This window comes from Peromyscus eremicus, chromosome 3 (assembly GCF_949786415.1).
Source record: "Peromyscus eremicus chromosome 3, PerEre_H2_v1, whole genome shotgun sequence".
Lineage (NCBI taxonomy): Eukaryota > Metazoa > Chordata > Mammalia > Rodentia > Cricetidae > Peromyscus > Peromyscus eremicus.
The window spans coordinates 48,199,468-48,217,791 of NC_081418.1; the positions used below are offsets into that span (position 1 = coordinate 48,199,468).

General features: G+C 39.4%; 1 protein-coding gene across 1 annotated transcript in view; it reads right to left on the reverse strand.

Annotated features, from left to right (window-relative positions):
• Dgki (diacylglycerol kinase iota) overlaps positions 1-18,324 on the reverse strand; it is a 391,316-nt gene that overhangs the window by 53,395 nt on the left and 319,597 nt on the right. The window contains exons 22-24 of the mRNA XM_059257016.1: positions 9,827-9,906; positions 7,324-7,368; positions 3,965-4,142 (exon numbers count right to left, since the gene is read on the reverse strand). Of these exons, the coding sequence (XP_059112999.1) occupies positions 3,965-4,142; positions 7,324-7,368; positions 9,827-9,906 (303 nt within the window). The remainder of the gene's footprint in view (positions 1-3,964; positions 4,143-7,323; positions 7,369-9,826; positions 9,907-18,324) is intronic.

An 18,324-nucleotide genomic window follows, 5' to 3' on the forward strand; every position in this document is an offset into this window, starting at 1 on the left:
GTCTTTGGTCTGAGGCAGCAGATTTCAAACAGTTCTGGTGCAGATGGATGACTGGGCCGTGCCAACAGACACCATCCAGAACCATCTGGTCCAGTTCTACTGAGCTGACTGACAAGGCATCAAGGAGGACAGGCAGCTGCTGACTCTTTCCCTCCTCGGTTCCTCCCTTCTTCTCTTGGTCCTCCACCTACATCTTCTGCACTGAACCATCTCCATTATCTAGCATTGAAAGATGGCAAACGACAGCTATCTAGAAAATATCCAATCATCTCTGGAGAATTTCAAAGGCTGGTGACTTATCTTATTTCTTTAACAGGGAGCACCCTCCCTGTGCCCCCAATTATTTTCCTTTTAGTTTTCCAAAAACCTGGATTTACATATACATCCTTTGATGGCTCTAAATGAAATAAAATGGAGGCTATTTGGGGTTATTACTAGTCCATATAATGAATATTTTTTAATGGGGAAATGATCTCTCAGCAATATGTACATTTAATGAGGTACATCTCATTAAATAGGTTGATTTTTAAGGTTCATGTGCAGGATACTCACTTTGTTATTAAGAAGGCTGCACAATCTTACCCCCACCCACCTCTCCTGCCATTCATACTGCTGCTCTGTCTGAACCTCAATTTACACCCAAGATCTGGCCAGAAATGAAGAACCATGGCTTGAAGTACTGAAATACATCAAGAATTACTCTTTGGATAATTTAAGTAAACTATTTACAGACCTCCACTTACCAAGTGATGGAGCCCATAGACCTCTTTTCCTTGAGAGTCTGTAATCTTACGTGGTACTTTTTAGCTTCCTGGAGACTTAGAGCTATTTGAAGTTTTGAGAGTTGGGAAAATTGTCACATCTGAAAGAGAACTCCCTAGACAGTTTAAGCAAAATCTGGAGACAAAAAAATCTAGAAGGATCCTAATGGGTATGAAGACTTTCCTTCTACTACTACCTAACGTTTTGCCACAGATTCAGCCATTATTAATGGTCAACTTAATCTTCTTTGCTTCTTGTCAGACAAATCACTCCTGGTAACTAAGATCCTTCCCTCTCAAATTCTGAAGTCGCATTCCCTGTCCATTTTCTATTGCATGGACCCTGCTGCTTGAGAGTCCCATAGAATATGGTGATCAATGAATTCACAAAGGAAGCATGCCCAGAGGAAAGGAACTGACCACATTCATTGAAAGAGAGTTCTATCTACTATACTTTCTGGATAGTATTATGCTTAGGGGCTGTACAAGTATGTACAAGTATGTAATATGGCCAAATTTAGCAAGTTTTTAACATGTGATCTTGTTATATGTTCATCTTGATGTTTATTATAATATTTTTCACAAAACAATGTGAGACCTGTCTATCACTGAAATGTTTATCCAGAAAGGGCAGAAATACACGATGGAAAGCAAAGAATGAGCTAGTTCATTTATTAGCAAGGCATAACAGCAATGGTACACTATTATGAGAAATAGGCCATATGACAAAAACAGTTGTGCTGTAATATGCATAGTGAGTGCACAAGGAATGTAAATTCACTTTCTTCTAACAATAAACTTGCATATGTATATTTATGCATCCATCTAATGGATTTAATTCTATATAGACACCAGGAAGGTAGGGAAGGCATCACACCAACCGAGTGCTATCCTATGGAGTATATGAGGGAGGGAGGTGAAGCTAAGCCTGATTCTGGCTGTGTGTGCAGTTTATAAACTAACAGAAGCCAGGATTATGCACCTTCGTAGACAACACAATATGAATGGCTCACTTAGGAAAGCCCAGGAAACTTAAAAGAACCTTGATGATATCAAAGACAAATAAATGTTGGAAGGGTGAAAAATGGAGCAAGAATGAGGGAAGTATGTTGCCAAAGAGGACTTTACAACTTAAGCCATGGTCCTGAAACAGCTTCTATTGGATGTTCTTAGTAAACGATGACCTCATGGGAAGGAGTGCAATTCTTCTCTTTTACTCAGACAGACAATCAGAAGACACCTGAGTGACAGTGATGCTAGAGGAGCGTAACACTGAAGAAACTGCAGTTTTGGCTTCACACAACTTTCATGATCAGTCCATTGTGGGCAATGCATTTCCATCAGGTAAAGACCTCACCATGCCCTCACCAAGTGCCTGGCAGACAGGCATGCTGGATTCATGGCTGTCCACCAATGCAATGTGGACAATGACTCCAATTCGAGCAAAAAAAAAAAAAAGTGAGAAAACAAGGGGCTAGGTATTAGTTCTCAGGCAGGATTTAATGTCATAGAAATGCATCGGTGTTCATGTGTTTCTGAAAGCCACCTAGAATTAATTAGATATGATTAATATAGTTCTTCTCTGAACTACTACTTGGCAAGCATATGCAAAAGCTGTTCTTAATTTATATTCAATTATGCATAACTAATGCACACAGCATCCCTGTTATACACTCCAGTAGGTTATTCAATTAGGCAATATTCACCTAGCATTTAACTATACCTTCAGTGTGAATGAAATTTGTCTTTCATAAAAACTGAACAGAAGTCATTTGAGCTGAGAATCACTGCTTCATTTAATAAGGTCCAGTCCATGATCATCTTTCTCTTAAACATTTCTTACCCATCCACTCTTTATTCTCCATCATCTATTTATTCACTTTCTCTTTTTAAAAATATTTTAATTTTATGTATTTATTTAAAACCAACTTACAAGGGAACTTGTTTCTAGATTGCATTTTCGTGCATATTTTATTTTGGTTGATTCTTCTAGCTCCTCTCCCTTCTCATCTCTCTACTCCTCACTGTACCCCTTTGGTTTCAGTGCTCCACCCTTCCACTTTGTTCTATTTTTCCCCACTTCCTTCCCTTAGAACTTCTTCTCCCACACCCATTTCTAGTTTCCTGGCCTTTACCCATGTTTACTCCTGCCCAGGCACACTGATTTAGCAACTAGAAGCTACTATCTACATACAAGGAAGAACAAACAGTACTTGTCTCTCTGAGCATTGGTTACCTTACTTAATATAATATTTCCCAGTTCCATCTGTTTTCCTGAAATTTTCATAATTTTCTTTTAAGCTAGTTGGTTCATAGATAAAGGAATCACTTGGACAAATCCATTTTGCACTTACTATTGAATGCTATCATCACTAAAATTTCTCAAGTGAAATTGATAATATTCAAAGGTCCACAGGGCCTTCCTGGAGAAACGCTGAGACTTAGATCATACATAAAAACGTTTCTGAAACCCCAAGTACACTTGGCTTTAACATGCCCGGCCAGAGTTATAGCTGTTTTTATTCTTCCTGGCTGTATTTCTTCCAGTTCCTCTTCCTTTCTCCTTCTTCCTTCCTCACCCAGACTTCACACCTGCCACAGAGCCTCCTCATGTCCCTCAGAGAGTCTTGGGCTCTATACTGCTGACATTTGAGGATAGGTAATTCATTGCTGTAGGAGACGCCCCTGCTTTGTATTCATATATATTTAGTGATGCCATTGGCTTCCACTCAACAGATTCCAAGAAATATCTACAGGCATTGCCAGATGTCTCATATTGGGACCAAAAATCATCCTTAATTAAGAATCATGACAATAGTTGAATCATCAATTCCTAGAGTACCATGTACACACCTGGTACACATGCAGGCACTCATACATCTACATGAAAGGAAAACAAACTTCAAACAGAAGTTCCTTCCCGAGCTCTGCCTTTTTTCTGGGTTCCGATAAATTAATTCTAACTTTCAAACTAGTTTCAGTTTAGACCAAAACAATCCATCCCCTCTTCACTTCATGACTTGGGTTTAAAATGGACATTATTTCTAAAACAAGATGGGGGGAGAAGGAGTTATCTTATGACAGATGGCCTCAGGAAGCATTGTTTATCAAATAAAGTCTAATTTATTTATCAATTCCAGCTTATTTGCCAATCTGAAGAAGATATGAACATGGACACAGTCTATTTGGCAGTTAGCAGTTACACCAGATGCCATTAGCGTGAAAGGGCTTTTTGTATTTTGGCACCAGAGATGTGTATGCTGGACCTTTCAGCAGATCATAAACAGCCAGCACGTTCTTATGTGACCCACGCTGCCTTGTTAGGTTAATGCAAGGGGTCATTTTCTGAGCCCCCATGCTTTGCTGCCCGTTCATTGCAGCCTTGGATAAGGAAGACACGAAATCAAGGAAACAGGGATTTGTGTAGGCAGCAGGAGCCACCATGTGGCTCACTAACAGGGCATCTTGGGCACATGTACATCTCTGAGGGTCTGTTTTGTTTTGTTGTTTGTTTTCCTGACTTAAAAAAAAAAGTCAACTAAAACCCCAGCTAGCCATCAGTGGGCTGACAAGAATCTGCCAAGTTGTTTTAACTTACTGGTGTTTATTCATTCCCCCTTGCATATATAGTAAAGTTCATCAGAGAGGAGTTAAGACATTTTGCAGTCCTGTTTCCTAAAGCTTATTCTCCTACGTCACCAACTCCCACTGAGACAGTCCAGATATCCTGATGTTACAGCTTCTGGGTTAGGAAACAAAATTTAGTATTGAATTTCCCATCGGGTGGTTTTGTCATGTTCTACATAAAAGAGAGTGGCACCAACACCGGTATGTTTTATCTGCACTTTGGGAAGATGCAGAAGTCAGCAGACTGCTCAAGGGCACCTGGCACTCTTCCCTCTTCTTCGCTCTTCCAAGCAGTCTGTGCTTGGCTCTTAGGCGCCACCTTCTCCTCACCCAGCACTCTGAGGCTAGGGTTGGTTTCCATGGCTCTTTGAGACTGATCATTCTCCCCACTTGCTGGTGAGGACACACAGAACGGCAGTGAGACCTCTTTATTATCTAAGCTCGTCCCAGATGATCTCCTCCAACCCAGCAGGCCTAAGTTCCATTCGTTTGCTCAGGATTCTCCACATTTTTTATCTCCAAGGTGGGGATTTTGAGTGGGCTTTACTATTCATATTTCCAACTTAAAACTGCTCACCAAAGTTCTTGGATTCTTACAGACTCATCAAGATCAGTATGGTCCTTCTAATGCACTCCTCCCCTGATAATCCCAATAAAGTGTGAAGGTTTATTTCCTGCAGCCCCTTGACTCCACCTGCTCACCTTTGCTATTTGGGAGACCCCTCTTTGTGCTAGAGTAATTCTAGAATATTCTCTCTCTGTATATGTCTCTCTGTCTCTTCTAGATGCACACATGTAACACACACACACACACACACACACACACACACACACACACACACGCATGCATGTAAAGAGAAGATCCTGGGCTTCTTTATTACCCAAAGGCCCCTGATTACTCTTTGTTCCTTCATTTCAGCATGATAAGGGGGAGGTTGGTGATGGTCTGATACTCATCCTTGATCACTATCCTTGTTATTCTGTATGCTCAATGTACAGAAGCTTTTGATGTGACATTTATATCATGGCAATGTTGACACCAAAGTCTGAGTTGACTGTAACTCATCAAAAAGTACAAAAATACTTTGGAAAAAAGTCATTAATATTTTCCATGTTGTCACTACTTAACAGGAAATGAGACAAATATCCCTATCATACTCTTCAGTGTCACTTATCTCCTAATCCGGGTGGATACAAAGTGACATAAGGAGTCATGGTTAAAAAAGATGCATGTTCAACAGTCTTCCATCAAAATGACAATAGCTTGCATGACAGTTCAGCTTATTAGTACATGAGTTTCATAAAACTAGTTAGGATCAGTGCTTAAAGTATTTTGGCAAAATTGCAAAAGTTCAAAATTTTCAGGAGGAAAAGTTTAAACCTTTGTTAAAACAATAGATTTTCTTCAGTCTAATTCCAGATACCAACTGTTAGCTACCGGCTCCAGTCTATAAAAGCTGATAAATTTTCCTTTAAAATGTTGATATAAAGCATCCTAGAGTGATTCAGTGGTTTGTTATCTTTGGGTCACCTTAAGTGACTTCTCCTTTCAGTCACAGCCAGATGTGACTGAGTATTCTGGAATAGTAGAACATGTGAGAGACATAAACATAGAAATAAAAACACCAAGGCCATCCCTGTCTTTTAGTCTAAAGATAAACGTGCTGCCTTGGCTGAGGGTACAGAGTAGATCTTAACAGGGAAAGACTGCTACTCAGGCCATTTCAAGGTCTTCTTTAAACTGTAGTTGTTATTGTTTTTATAAAAGAGATGGCATACTATAATTATTTGAGTACAGAAAAATAGACACTTAAACCCAAGTGAGCTAGATGAGGGCTTTCACAGCCACAGTATTTCATGACAATGGTCAGCAAAGGACTGTATACACATGGTGGTCTCATAGATTGTATCTCCTGATGTCACTGGTGCCATACTACCTAAGTTTGTGTAAGTGCACTCTGTGGTAGCCACACAATTAAATGCATTTCTCCTGATGTGTCCTCATTATGTGACCAACTCAACATTTTAAGTCCCCTGTCATATGGAGACATAAAATGATCTACAGAGATTTTATTTGGAGAAGTTGTTGGAAAGTTATGACTCTCATACAGCCCTCCTAGCATGGAAGGACAAATGGCTTCTAAGAGAAGTAGGGGCAATCAGAGAGAATTGTAGGCTTGTCTTACAATCTGGGTGAAAACTATGCATCAAACCTACACCATGTCTGAGAAACTGGGTAGATGAAATGATGGATAAGGAGATGTGGGCAGCACAAGAAGGTCAGAGAGAAGGGAAGAAACTGCACTTCCAAAGTGGGGCGAGGACAACTGAGGTTCTCCTGATGAGGGCAGGTAAGAGCCCAAAGATAAGAGCCTATCAGATTTCCATCCAGAAGACAAGAATGGGAGAAGCCTGTTACATTAGAGAACTTTGGATCAACTCTATAGGAAGCAGGGTATCTCTTCTCTGGGTGTGAGGGAAGCCACCTGGAACCAGGATAGAATCTAGCCCAGGGTGAAATTGTTAGAAAAAGAACAAATCAGAAAGATCAGCAGACAAATGGAACATAAACCATAACTGACTGATATGTAAAGCCCACCTTGATCTAATGTTGTGCTTATAAGACCCAATATGCACATTCTCTGCTGAGCTAGCTTGAGTTAAGATTTGCTGGTATATATATAATTAAAAACACTTCATTTTTATCATTTTTTCCAAATTATCTGAGAGAGTGTCTACAGTCTAGATTTGTACTAGACTACATCAGTACAAAATCTGGAAAATGCAAAATAATCAGAATAACAACTTCATGTGGTTCTCTATGGATTAAGCCTATCCCAGGATAATATGTGGACTCTAAATTGTACATGCAGTAAAAGAGGGAATTCGACTATCTGGGAAAAAAAAGGAACAAGTAGAAGCAATTATGAGTTACCTGGTAATGAACTCTCTGTGACTCAGAAGAAACTGACTGCAAGTCCTAATGAAAAAAAGGAGAGAGGGGGAAAAAATCCATACTTTACAGTTAGCTTGAACAGCCATTCCACATTTCTACCAACTGAACTCCCAATTCAATATCACCATGTTTATCTGAGAGGTTTCTTCATTCATCAAGGTTGGCCAATGAAGTTCATGCCAGAAACAATAATATCACACTAACTTTGATTGAGAGAAGATGGGTCATTTGTGTTTTACCACTCAGGGGGTTTATAGGTTAGTGATATCCAACTAGCGGTTTTGTTATAATAAATGGAAATCCAGTTTCATTTGCATCTAAACTCTCTGGCTTATAGAGAAATCTTCTTGGGCAACCTTAAATGCCTAGAATTTATCTTGTACTAAACATATATATTACCATACACTTAAAAGATTCTTGGCAAACAGGAGTATTCGTAAACATCAATCAAGAAAAAGTAACCACTGACCATGTCCATGTCATCACAACAGGCAGGTTGACAGATGTGAAAGAAAATGGGCTTTTGACAGCTGATTCTGAAGACAGACCCCCCTTTATAAAGTTTGATAACTAAGTTGTCACCACTATCATAAGCCTCAGGCATCCTTGCTAATGAGTATGCTAATCCTCTGTACAGATGTCAGCAGTCTTGGGTACCTCTGTCCTTACACCTGCTTCCCAAAGGGTTTGTCATCTGGCTCCATGCCCACGTCACCTTTGAAACTTCTCTTTACTTATTGAGATCATTTTTTCCCTACTAAATCTACTTTTAGTTGAATATTAGTGCGATAAGCATGCCAATAACTTGGGTAAGTTGATTTTCGACAAAGCCAACTAATTAGCTAAGTGTTTTGCCACTGGGCAGTAAGGCTAAATCACTTGAGTATTAAATGTTCTTTAAAATGAAAGAAGATATAGTATTAGTTATGAGTCCCTTTTAAAGAAGATTTTATTTTATTTGTATTTACATGTATGTATGTATGTATGTCTTTGTGTGTATGCACACACATGTGTGCTCATGGAAATTAGAAATGATGTCAGATCTCTTGGATCTGGAGTTACAGGTGATTGAGAGCCATACCACATTGATGGTGGGATCTGAACACAGTCCTCTGGAAGAGCAGCAAAGGTTCTTAACTACTGAGTCAACTCCTCAGTCTATAAATCCCCACCCCGTTTTTACTAAGGTTTAATGTATAACAGTCCACAGTAAAATGAAGTATTACTTTGAAAACTGAGAAACTATAGGTTATTTAAATTTAGATTAGGACCCAAGTTGCATGCTAAATGTTCACAGATGTTTTATTCTTTAAGTAGTCACCCACACTAAAAATAGCTAAACAAAGCCACAACTATAAAATTTACTGACTTTCTAATTCACACTGGTGTTCAAATTTTGGCATTTACCCCTAAATATATTTTGGTCCATAATTATACCTATACCCTTAAGAATTTTACGGATGAAATTAATTTTTAGAACCATCAGTATGTGCTTCCTACTCAAATTCATTTCTAGGGAAATATAATGTTCAAAGATAAGTGACCACAAGTTAGCAGGATTTAAAAACTATACATCAGCTTTATTTACAATTCATTTAGGTTTATTTGGTCATGTATTATGTATTAAATGGAACAGAGATGTTCCTCTAGGAGAATCCTTCAAATCGCCTATTAGTTTTCAAATACAACTATTTCAATTAGCACCATTTGAGGAAAGATAATCTAATGAGAATGGGAGTCCTTCATCTGGAAGCAGTGATGGAGAGAAATGTTTATGCTTCTACCACTCCTGGGATGGAGATAGCTGCCCACCCCTACCTGCCACACCTACATATACACAATTTTGCCAAAACAACCAACAGTAATTGTAATGATGAGTTTGGGTCTCTTGACTTTGCTGGCTCAGGTCAAACTCATGAGAAGGTCATCTATGAGATTGATCCCTTCCTGTTTTTCAGTGGCAAGACCAGACTAAGGGAAAATTTACAGGCCAACAAATCATCTATTTGGTTCTGATATATCTCCATGGATAAGTTTCTTTTTCCTGTGGAAGAAGTTTCATTTAAAAAACAAAATCTGTCTCTGACAGAAGTCTGTGCTAGACTCAAAACATCAAGTAGCTTCAAATCTCCATGTTCTTTCACTATTTATTAGCTCTTATGAAATTTTGAATAACTATAAGTATAGAGCTATGTAGCCTGGCAAAAAGGCAGTATTTCCAAGCTAGATGATAGCCATGGAATACACCCGGGCATCAGCACCTGTAGTTAATCATTCGGTCCTCTCACAGCAACCGGCAGAGGGAACCACTGGTAGAGTTGGGAGGGTATACGCTCGACAGACAAGGCCACAGTGCCACTTCCTCATCACATGCGTCATTTCAGAAATACACACACACACATGCATATACGCATATGTGTACAGAGTTGTAATTTCTTACTTGAGGGAAAATCTAAAGAGAATAAATAACAAATCAACTTACCTCCTGTAGGCGATCTATGTACATACGGCAAGTCTCCAAATCACAGTCTCCACGAACAACTAGAATACCCAGAGGGATGGCTGAGGAAGAAGGAAAACAGAACATCTAAAATAACATATCTGGTCTTTAGACTGACTTAAATATGTTTTTCATGGGTAGAAAGAATCTTACAGGCTTTATGGAAATCTGGATACAAGCATGAATAGAAGTAAGTATACGCTCTATAAAACCCCCTCGGTGGTCTCCAGGAGCTTCTTCTCCTTCCCAGCAGGTGCCATATATTTGCCCTGTTTGACTCATGTGGTCCCCGCCACCTGGATTTTACCTCCATGGCCCTGATATGAAATATACTGTCTAATATCACAGTAACAATAGGACTGGAGAAATAGGCAGCTGCTCACTGCCAGCTGATAATAAATGCCCCGCATTTGCAATGGACAGCATGAAGGCATAGCCTGAGGAAGTAATTAATCATTCAGGATTCTGGACACTCACCCTCTCCCCTCCTGAACACACTAGCTTCGTCTTTTGGCACATTTGCAACAGCTTGCTATTTCTAAAACGGAAGCTATTCAAATACTGCTGCTGCCTGATGGGTAACAGCAGAATTAAATACCTAAAACTGAAGGAGGAGGGAAAGGAGGAAGGAGTAAGCAGGAGGACCTAGGAAGAAAAGATCCTTGAAGATAAGTTGTCATAAACCAAAGTAATTTTAAAGCAATTCAGCATTAAGTGTGGTACCATCAAGACCTTGGGTAAGGTTAAGGAGAAGTCTAATTATCTACTTACTTAGATATTCTGTTTAGGTAACAAGATGCTACACACTGGTTTTAGTGGGCAGACCTTCCTACTTCAAATATAAACATTGTGATTTCTGAAATACTGAAAAAATATTCCCCTTCCCAAAACAAAAAAGTCCACACTTCTTATTTTAAAGTACAGTTGCAATATTAGATCCATGACTTAACACAAATATGTCAAATCCATCAGCAAGAAAGTAGAAATCAACTATATGACTGTGGTGTTCACTGTTTTCAAGTCTTTCATGGATTAAATTTAGTTTTAAAGCTTAACAATAAACAAATAAAATTATAAAGTCAGGGGTTATAAAAAATTAAAAACAGGATAATATACATTTAAATATATAAAAATGTCTTGAGTAACTCTCAAAGTAGTAAAGGAACGAATGAATAAAATAAATAAATAAATAAATGAATAAATAAATGAATAAATAAATAAAATTGTAAGTATGACATAATTTATACTAATGGTATTCTCTGAAGCATAAAAACCCCCTTTGGTCTTTTATCTGGAAAAGCAGGAATGGTCTCAAGAATAAGAAACAGCCCCTTCCTCAACATTGTTCCCTGGATTGATTTCCACTAGGGAGAACAGATCAATACCACTTCTTCCTTCCTGAAGGTTCCTCAAGTCCTGCATACATCAATCTTTGGAGCATCCATCACCTTGTTGGACTCTGTAAGCCTGTGGGTAAGTATGAATACTTATGCATCAAGGATAAAGCCTTGTTACTCTCCATGCATGGTAGAGAAATGGTAGGTACTCAAAACATGTGTGTAAAAAGAAAGACGATGAATTAGCACTCCTTCAAACGTGAAAGAGTAAAGTGTGCCTTTACAACACACATCGTTTTTGAGGGGTAGACAAAAGTAGAAGCGGAAAAATAAAGACCATGTGTGGGGTTCCAACTCACTTCTGGTTGTTCTTCAAGAAAGCTAAGTGAGGGGGTCAATAAGTAGGAGTTGAAGATGCCTCTGCGTGCCGTATGTTTGGGAGGATAACCTTGGATGACTACAGCTTCCTCCTTTTTGACAGTAAAGAGAAGCATTAAGATGTTTTAGAGTGGTACCCAGACATTGGGGAAAGGGAATGGAAAGGAAGAACAAGCACCACTTTAAGGCACTCCTGAAGGGGATCCTCCAGGCATGCTGTGCTTTAACACCAGCACAGCACAGGCTGAGTCACAAATTACAGCCCAGTCTGGGTGACACAGAAAATTCCAGGGTGAGCCACAGAGTGAGACGGCCTTAAAACAAGCAAGCAAACAAAGGAAGGAAACCGTCCTCAGCTATACTATCAGATAAATCCAACTATGGTGACCCGCCAAGCTAAGAGTTAAATAATGTTTTAATAGTTGGAGAATGGTGAGGAAAGACACAGGTTTTGGTCTAGGTATAGAAGTGAGTCAAAAGTTGTGGAAACTGAATATAGCTATAATTCAGGCAGTTTACATGGAAATCTTTCTGATATGCAAAATACTTCCTCTTAATTTCAAATCTGAAGAAGTAAAACTCAATCAATACTTAACTATTTTCTTATATTTGGAGATAAACTTCAGAGAAATTAAGAATATGCCTTCCAATACCTCTGATCTCCTTCAGTTATCAATACCTGGAGTTACTCTTGTCTGAATATAAACTAACCAATGTACCCTAATTACAGGTATTTTAAACTATAGTTAGATAATGAATGTTTATGGTTGAGAATCCACCAGGAACAACTAGAAAAGCTGTTTTTCAAAGATGTGTAACTCATGTCCACTACATGGACAATCGACTGCTTTTGCCGACTGTTGAAATGGGTGACTGAAAATAACTGTATTTGACTAAATGATGCTTAGCTATTGGAGAAGCCACTTCACCGCAAGGTTGTGCTCAGTGGTCAGGTGCACTCTCAGAAGGTAGCAGTGTGCAGGAGGAAGTGTCCACAGCCACACATGGCCTCTACTTCCGGCACTGTTTTGGACTTGAGAACTGTTCAGCTTAGCTCTTTGTTCTTTCTCAGACATTACTCAATCCCTTTTAGCCTTGGCCTGAAAACTACTGTGTTTAGACAAGGTATTTGCAGAATTTTGTAATGATGAAATTTCACACCATATTTAAAATTGGATTAAACCATCAATGTTGGTTCTTCTTCACCACCTTTTGGACATCTTCCATTAGAAAATGGTATCATTCTACTACAAGGGTCAGCTAGTGTTAGAAGTTCCATGATTATATACCCTTGTTTAAGAAAAAGTCATTTCCACTCTTTCTGCAAATGAGAAAAAAATAACTGTACTGAAAAAATGTCACAGTCACCTTGATTCGGGGCTTATGTGATAAGAAGAAACCAGAAACTTGTGGGAAATGAACACCTTCCTTTTGCATTATTAATAACCAGCTGCCAAACTTCATTTCAAAGTTTCCTCCATTTCAGTTAAGAATAGTACAAAGAATGTCTCTGGCCTGAGCCTTAGTGTCCCTGCAACTGTTTGGATTCATCTTCTGATCATCTTGGAGACTCTACCTTCAGTAAATGCCAACGAATAGCGATTCTACATAATGGGATATATATGAATATATATATATATATATATATATATATATATATATATTCGTTAGAATTTACAGTTTCTAACTAAGCAAAAGAAAAAGGAAAAGCTGTCTTCTTGAATAAAATGACAGATTTAGCAAACTTCTCTTTCCTCAAAAAATGTTAATGACTATAGTAAAAATGTAATTTTAAGACTAAAAAAAAATAGGATGTATTATCAAGGAGAATACAGAAACAAGAAGTGGAACAAAGATTAGTGACTTAGCCAGGGTCCCTCAGAGTCTATCACTAAAAGTGTAAGATAGACACAAAACAGGGAAAATATACAGAAATATGCAAGGATGGAATCCCATGGCATATCTTCCTTCATCACTCACAGAAGACAAATGCACCTGGAGGTAAATTTAAACAGGAATTCCAGCTCAACATATTCAGGAATTGAAGATTTCTCATAAATGGTTGGATCTCATCCAATCAAACATGATTTTTAGATTCTAAATAAAGTGTTGATAAGTTACTGCAACTTAATTATTGGAAAATTTCCTGATGAAAGAATTTTTAATTTTTTGTATATTTCCATGCATTTAACTGTATCCTCTGAGTTTAATTCTTATTTTCATCTTGTTGTCTTTCATTAGTTTTCATTATGTAAATTAAATCTCCTAATAACTTTTTGAAAGAATATCAAAGAGAACTAAAAGCGCAATAGAAAACAGAGAAAGAACTTCAAGTTTGGATGGAAGCTCATATCACGGAGATAAACAGTATTTACGAGAGACAGAACTCAACTGCCTCCTGGGCATTTGAAATTTTTCATTCTTGCCTTTGGCTTTATCTGAAGCTATTTGAAATTAAACACATGCGAATGCTTTGGGCCTCCAAACTTTCAGCATATTATGAAAGGATTTTCTCTATATCAAGAGACCCTATCTAAAGGGTTATGTCATAATTAAATCACAGTATGAACACCAACAAATCTAAAACTCTCTCAACTCCAAGAAGTTTAGAATTCTTTCTGAAAAAAGGAGAGGGGAGGAGAGGGGAAAGAAAAGGAGGAGAAGGAAAGGGAGACTCCTCCAAGGGCTTGCGTTAAGCACCACCAGGAATGTTAGAAACTGAGTGGAATAGGGCAGCTGAAGTTGGAGTGCTGTGTGTTAGATAACTAGATCCCTATTACTCCCTCATGTTAGGCACAGTTACTATCTAGAAAATGGTTAATAACTGGAAATTTGCAGAGTACAGTGACCTGGAACTTCATCCCCTCATGGGGCTTGCCAAAATCTGGCATCAAGGTATCTACAGTCTTGGCGTAAAGAACGACTCTTTTGAAATCTGATAAACCCATGGGGCAATGTGTTAACACAGTGGCAGACCTGCCCCCAACACTTGTTAAGGTCCAAGGCAGGAACATCACACTTGAATTTCATATACCTCTATAGTCATAGTTTTAACATATAGTTCCAAAATTGTGAGCGTAGGGTACACTTTCCTACTTTGCAAATAGACCTTTGCTGATGCCTGAAGGTGTCAGAATCAGAATTCTGGAGTACTGGAACAAAGCAGGGTGTCAGAGGCCCAAAGTCAGAGACCCCTTCTCTTTCCATCACATGCTCTATTCAGAACACTGAGGCCCTTGACATGTGGATAAACCAGAACACACCTCAGGATTCTCCAAAGCTCATGCAAACAGTTCCCTGTACCAGGGCTTGCTTGCATCCACACTAAGAACTGTCCCTTCGAGACTAGATCAGAGGAAGAGACCTGTAAACATCCAAAGAACAGGCTACGGCTACCTAGAACTGTGAGACCCTAAAGCCTAGTCAAGGGAAGCAGTAATAAGTGAAGCCTTTCCCTCAGCACTGACATAATCCAGGAAGCAGGGCTAAGCTGAAAAGGGCCACAGCAGGGCATGCTGAAGCCGGAGCTCTCCTCATCTGAACCTAATGGGAGCACCGACTTGGAATTCTCAAGGATCAATTTGCCTAGTTCATTAAAGAAGCTTGAAGTCCAAAACCTTTACCAAGAATCTTAGCACTCCTGGTCAGTTGTACATCTCTTGCTTATAGTTTTTTTTTAAAGATATATTAATTTTTATTTTAATTATGTATAGAGTTGTATGTCTTTGCATGAGTATGTATACATGAATGTGGGTGCTTGAAGAGACAAGCAGAGGTCATTGGGTGCCCGGGAGCTGAAGTTGTAGGCTACCCAAAGTATGCACTGGAAACCAAAGCCAGATCCTCTGTAAGAGCAGTAAGTGTTCTTAGCCACCAGCCCTCTCTCCAGCCTTGTCTCTCTTGTTTAACAATGAGCAGAAATGTGGAAAATGATCAGAAAACTGGGACATCTGTCTAACATAGAAGCTAGAGAGTAAAATAGAAGATGAAATAAAATGCAAAATGTAATAATGAAAAAGCTCTAAAAATACTATCTTTCAAATAATTGCAAAGTTTTGAGAAAATGGGTCCATCTGTGACACTGAAGTATGACTTGATGATGTTTGAAGAAGATGAAGAGTTTGAGGGGACAAGGCCTCACATAGAAAATAACCAAATATACTAAACACTTTGAAAATTGAAATTTCCTGGAATAAAAATACAGATCTCAGTCAAAATGCCAGGAGATAGAGTTAAGATAAAAGATAAATAAATAAATATAGATAGATAGATAGATAGATAGATAGATAGATAGATAGATAGATAGATAGATAGATAGATGGTGATATTGTGTTCCCCAAAATTTGTGCATCCTAATAAACTTATCTGGGGCCAGAGAACAGAAGAGACACTAGATATAGAGGCCAGAAAATGGTGGCACACATGCCTTTAATCCTAGCATTCCAGAGGCAGAAATCTGTCTGGATCTCTGTGAGTTCAAGGCCACACTGGAAACAGCCAGGCATGGTGACACATACCTTTAATCCCAGAAAGTGAGCCTTTAATCCCAGAAAGTGAGCCTTTAATCCCAGGAAGTGAGGGCAGAAAGCAGAAAGGTATATAAGGCGTGAAAACCAGGAACTAGGCTGGTTAAGCATTCAGGTTTTCGAGAAGCAGTTCAGCTGAGATTCATTTGGATAAGGACTCAGAGGCTTCCAGTCTGAGGAAACAGGATCAGCTGAGGAACTGGCGAGGTGAGGTAGCTGTGGCCTGTTCTGCTTCTCTGATCTTCCAGCATTCACCCCAATACCTGGCCTCAGGTTTGATTTTATTAATAAGTACCTTTAAGATTCATGCTACATATATATATATGGAAAACATAACAGGAAAGTAGAAGACTAAGAAGTCCAACATCAAAGTGTGAAAATCTAAAGAACATGAGAAAATAAGGAAATTGTCAGAGAATAAAAACCATTGGTTTCCAAACCGAAAAGCTCCACCAACCATCCAGCACAGCACTAAGATGAAGACACTCCACTGTGAAATTTAAGGGCATTGAGGACTTCCGTTTACACCTACAGACAAACGCTATTCTCTGTCATGATCAGAGAAGCTTCTCTTCGCCTTATACAGTGGGGAGTGCAGAGAATCATGACTAGCCAAGGTCCCTAGACCAAACGATGGCTGAAAGCTCAGCACTAAACAGGACAATGATAACATCCCCTCTAAGGCTCAGGGAACATGACTAAAGAGGGAGCAGAGGGCATAAAAGAGCAGAAGAAGGGAAAGGCTGTCAAATGTGGTCTTCAGGGTCTGACCCAGAGATTGTAATCTTACAGTAATCTTACAGACCCTGAGGTGGCCTATCCTGGGCCTTCACAAACTGAGCTTATCAACAGCAATCACAGACTGGTGAGGGACTCATGTGGCCCTATCCCTCCCTGCTGAACTGTTAGCTACTTTTGGATTCTGGGGGAGGGAGAGCCATTATCAGGTCTGTTGCCCACTGGAGAGCCCAACAGGATCCAAAGGATAGTTCCACACCCACTGGAGATGGACTCTGAGATGAAAGGCCACGGGCTACCTCCAGTTAACTCTGTTTTGTGCTGTGATTAGGAGGTGAGCTCATCAATCCCTGCTCCTACCATTCCTGCTACTCGTGTTATGCTTCTCCACCACAATGTTTATCCCTCTGGAACTGTGAGCCAAAACCAACTCTCCCTTCAGTTTCCTTGGTCACGGTGTTTTATCACAGCAATAGAAAGTAGCGTCTTACTTTGACTTCTATTGCTGTGATAAATATCAAGACCAAAATCAAGTTGGGGAAAGGATTTGTTTCGCCTAGAAGATTACAGTCAATCCTCAAGGGAAGTCAGAGCAGGAGCTCAAGGCAGGAACCTGGAGGCAAGTCCTGAAGCAGTACCATAGAGAAATGCTTCATCCTGATTTGTTCACCATGGCTTGCCCAGCGGCCTTTCTTATACAATCTAGGATCACCTGCCCAGTGCGCTTTGGCACCACCCTATCACACACCAATCATTGATTTTAAAAAAAAATGCCCTATAAACTTTCATATAGGCAATCTGAGGCATTTTCTCAACTGAGGTTCCTTTTCTAGTTGTGTCAAGTTGGCAAAAAAGAAAAAAAGAAGAAGAAAAGAGACAGTAATTGTCTTAGTTAGGGTTTCTATTGTTGTGAAGAGACACCATGACCACAGCAACTCTTATAAATAAAAACATCTAATTGGGGCTGGCTTGCAGTTTCTGAGGTTTAGTTGATTATCATTGTGATAGGACATGGCAGCATGCAGGCAGACGTGGTGCTGGAGAAGGAGCTGAGACTTCTACATCTTGATCCACAGGCAGCAGAAGAAGACTGTGAGCCACACTGGGAGTGGCTTGAGCATAGGAGACCTCAATGCCTGCCCCCAGAGTGACACACTTCCTCCAACAAGGCCACACCTACTCCAACAAGGCCACACCTCCTAATAATGCCACTCCTATAGGCCAAACATATGGGGGCCATTCCTATTTAAACTACCACAGCAACTAATACAATAATTTTAAAGCAAGAACGCTAAGGACAAAGGTTGTATGTACTTCAAGAGAGGAAACTCAGATCATGTACAAAAGATCTGCAACCAGAATGCTTTTAATTTCTCAGAGGTAAATTCTACTAGGGGAAAGCAGCAAAGCAGCAGCTGGCAAAGTCCTGTCTAACTGTTGACTCTGCAACAGGACACAGCCATTTACAGAATTCACGCTCAGGAACAGTATAATCCAGTCA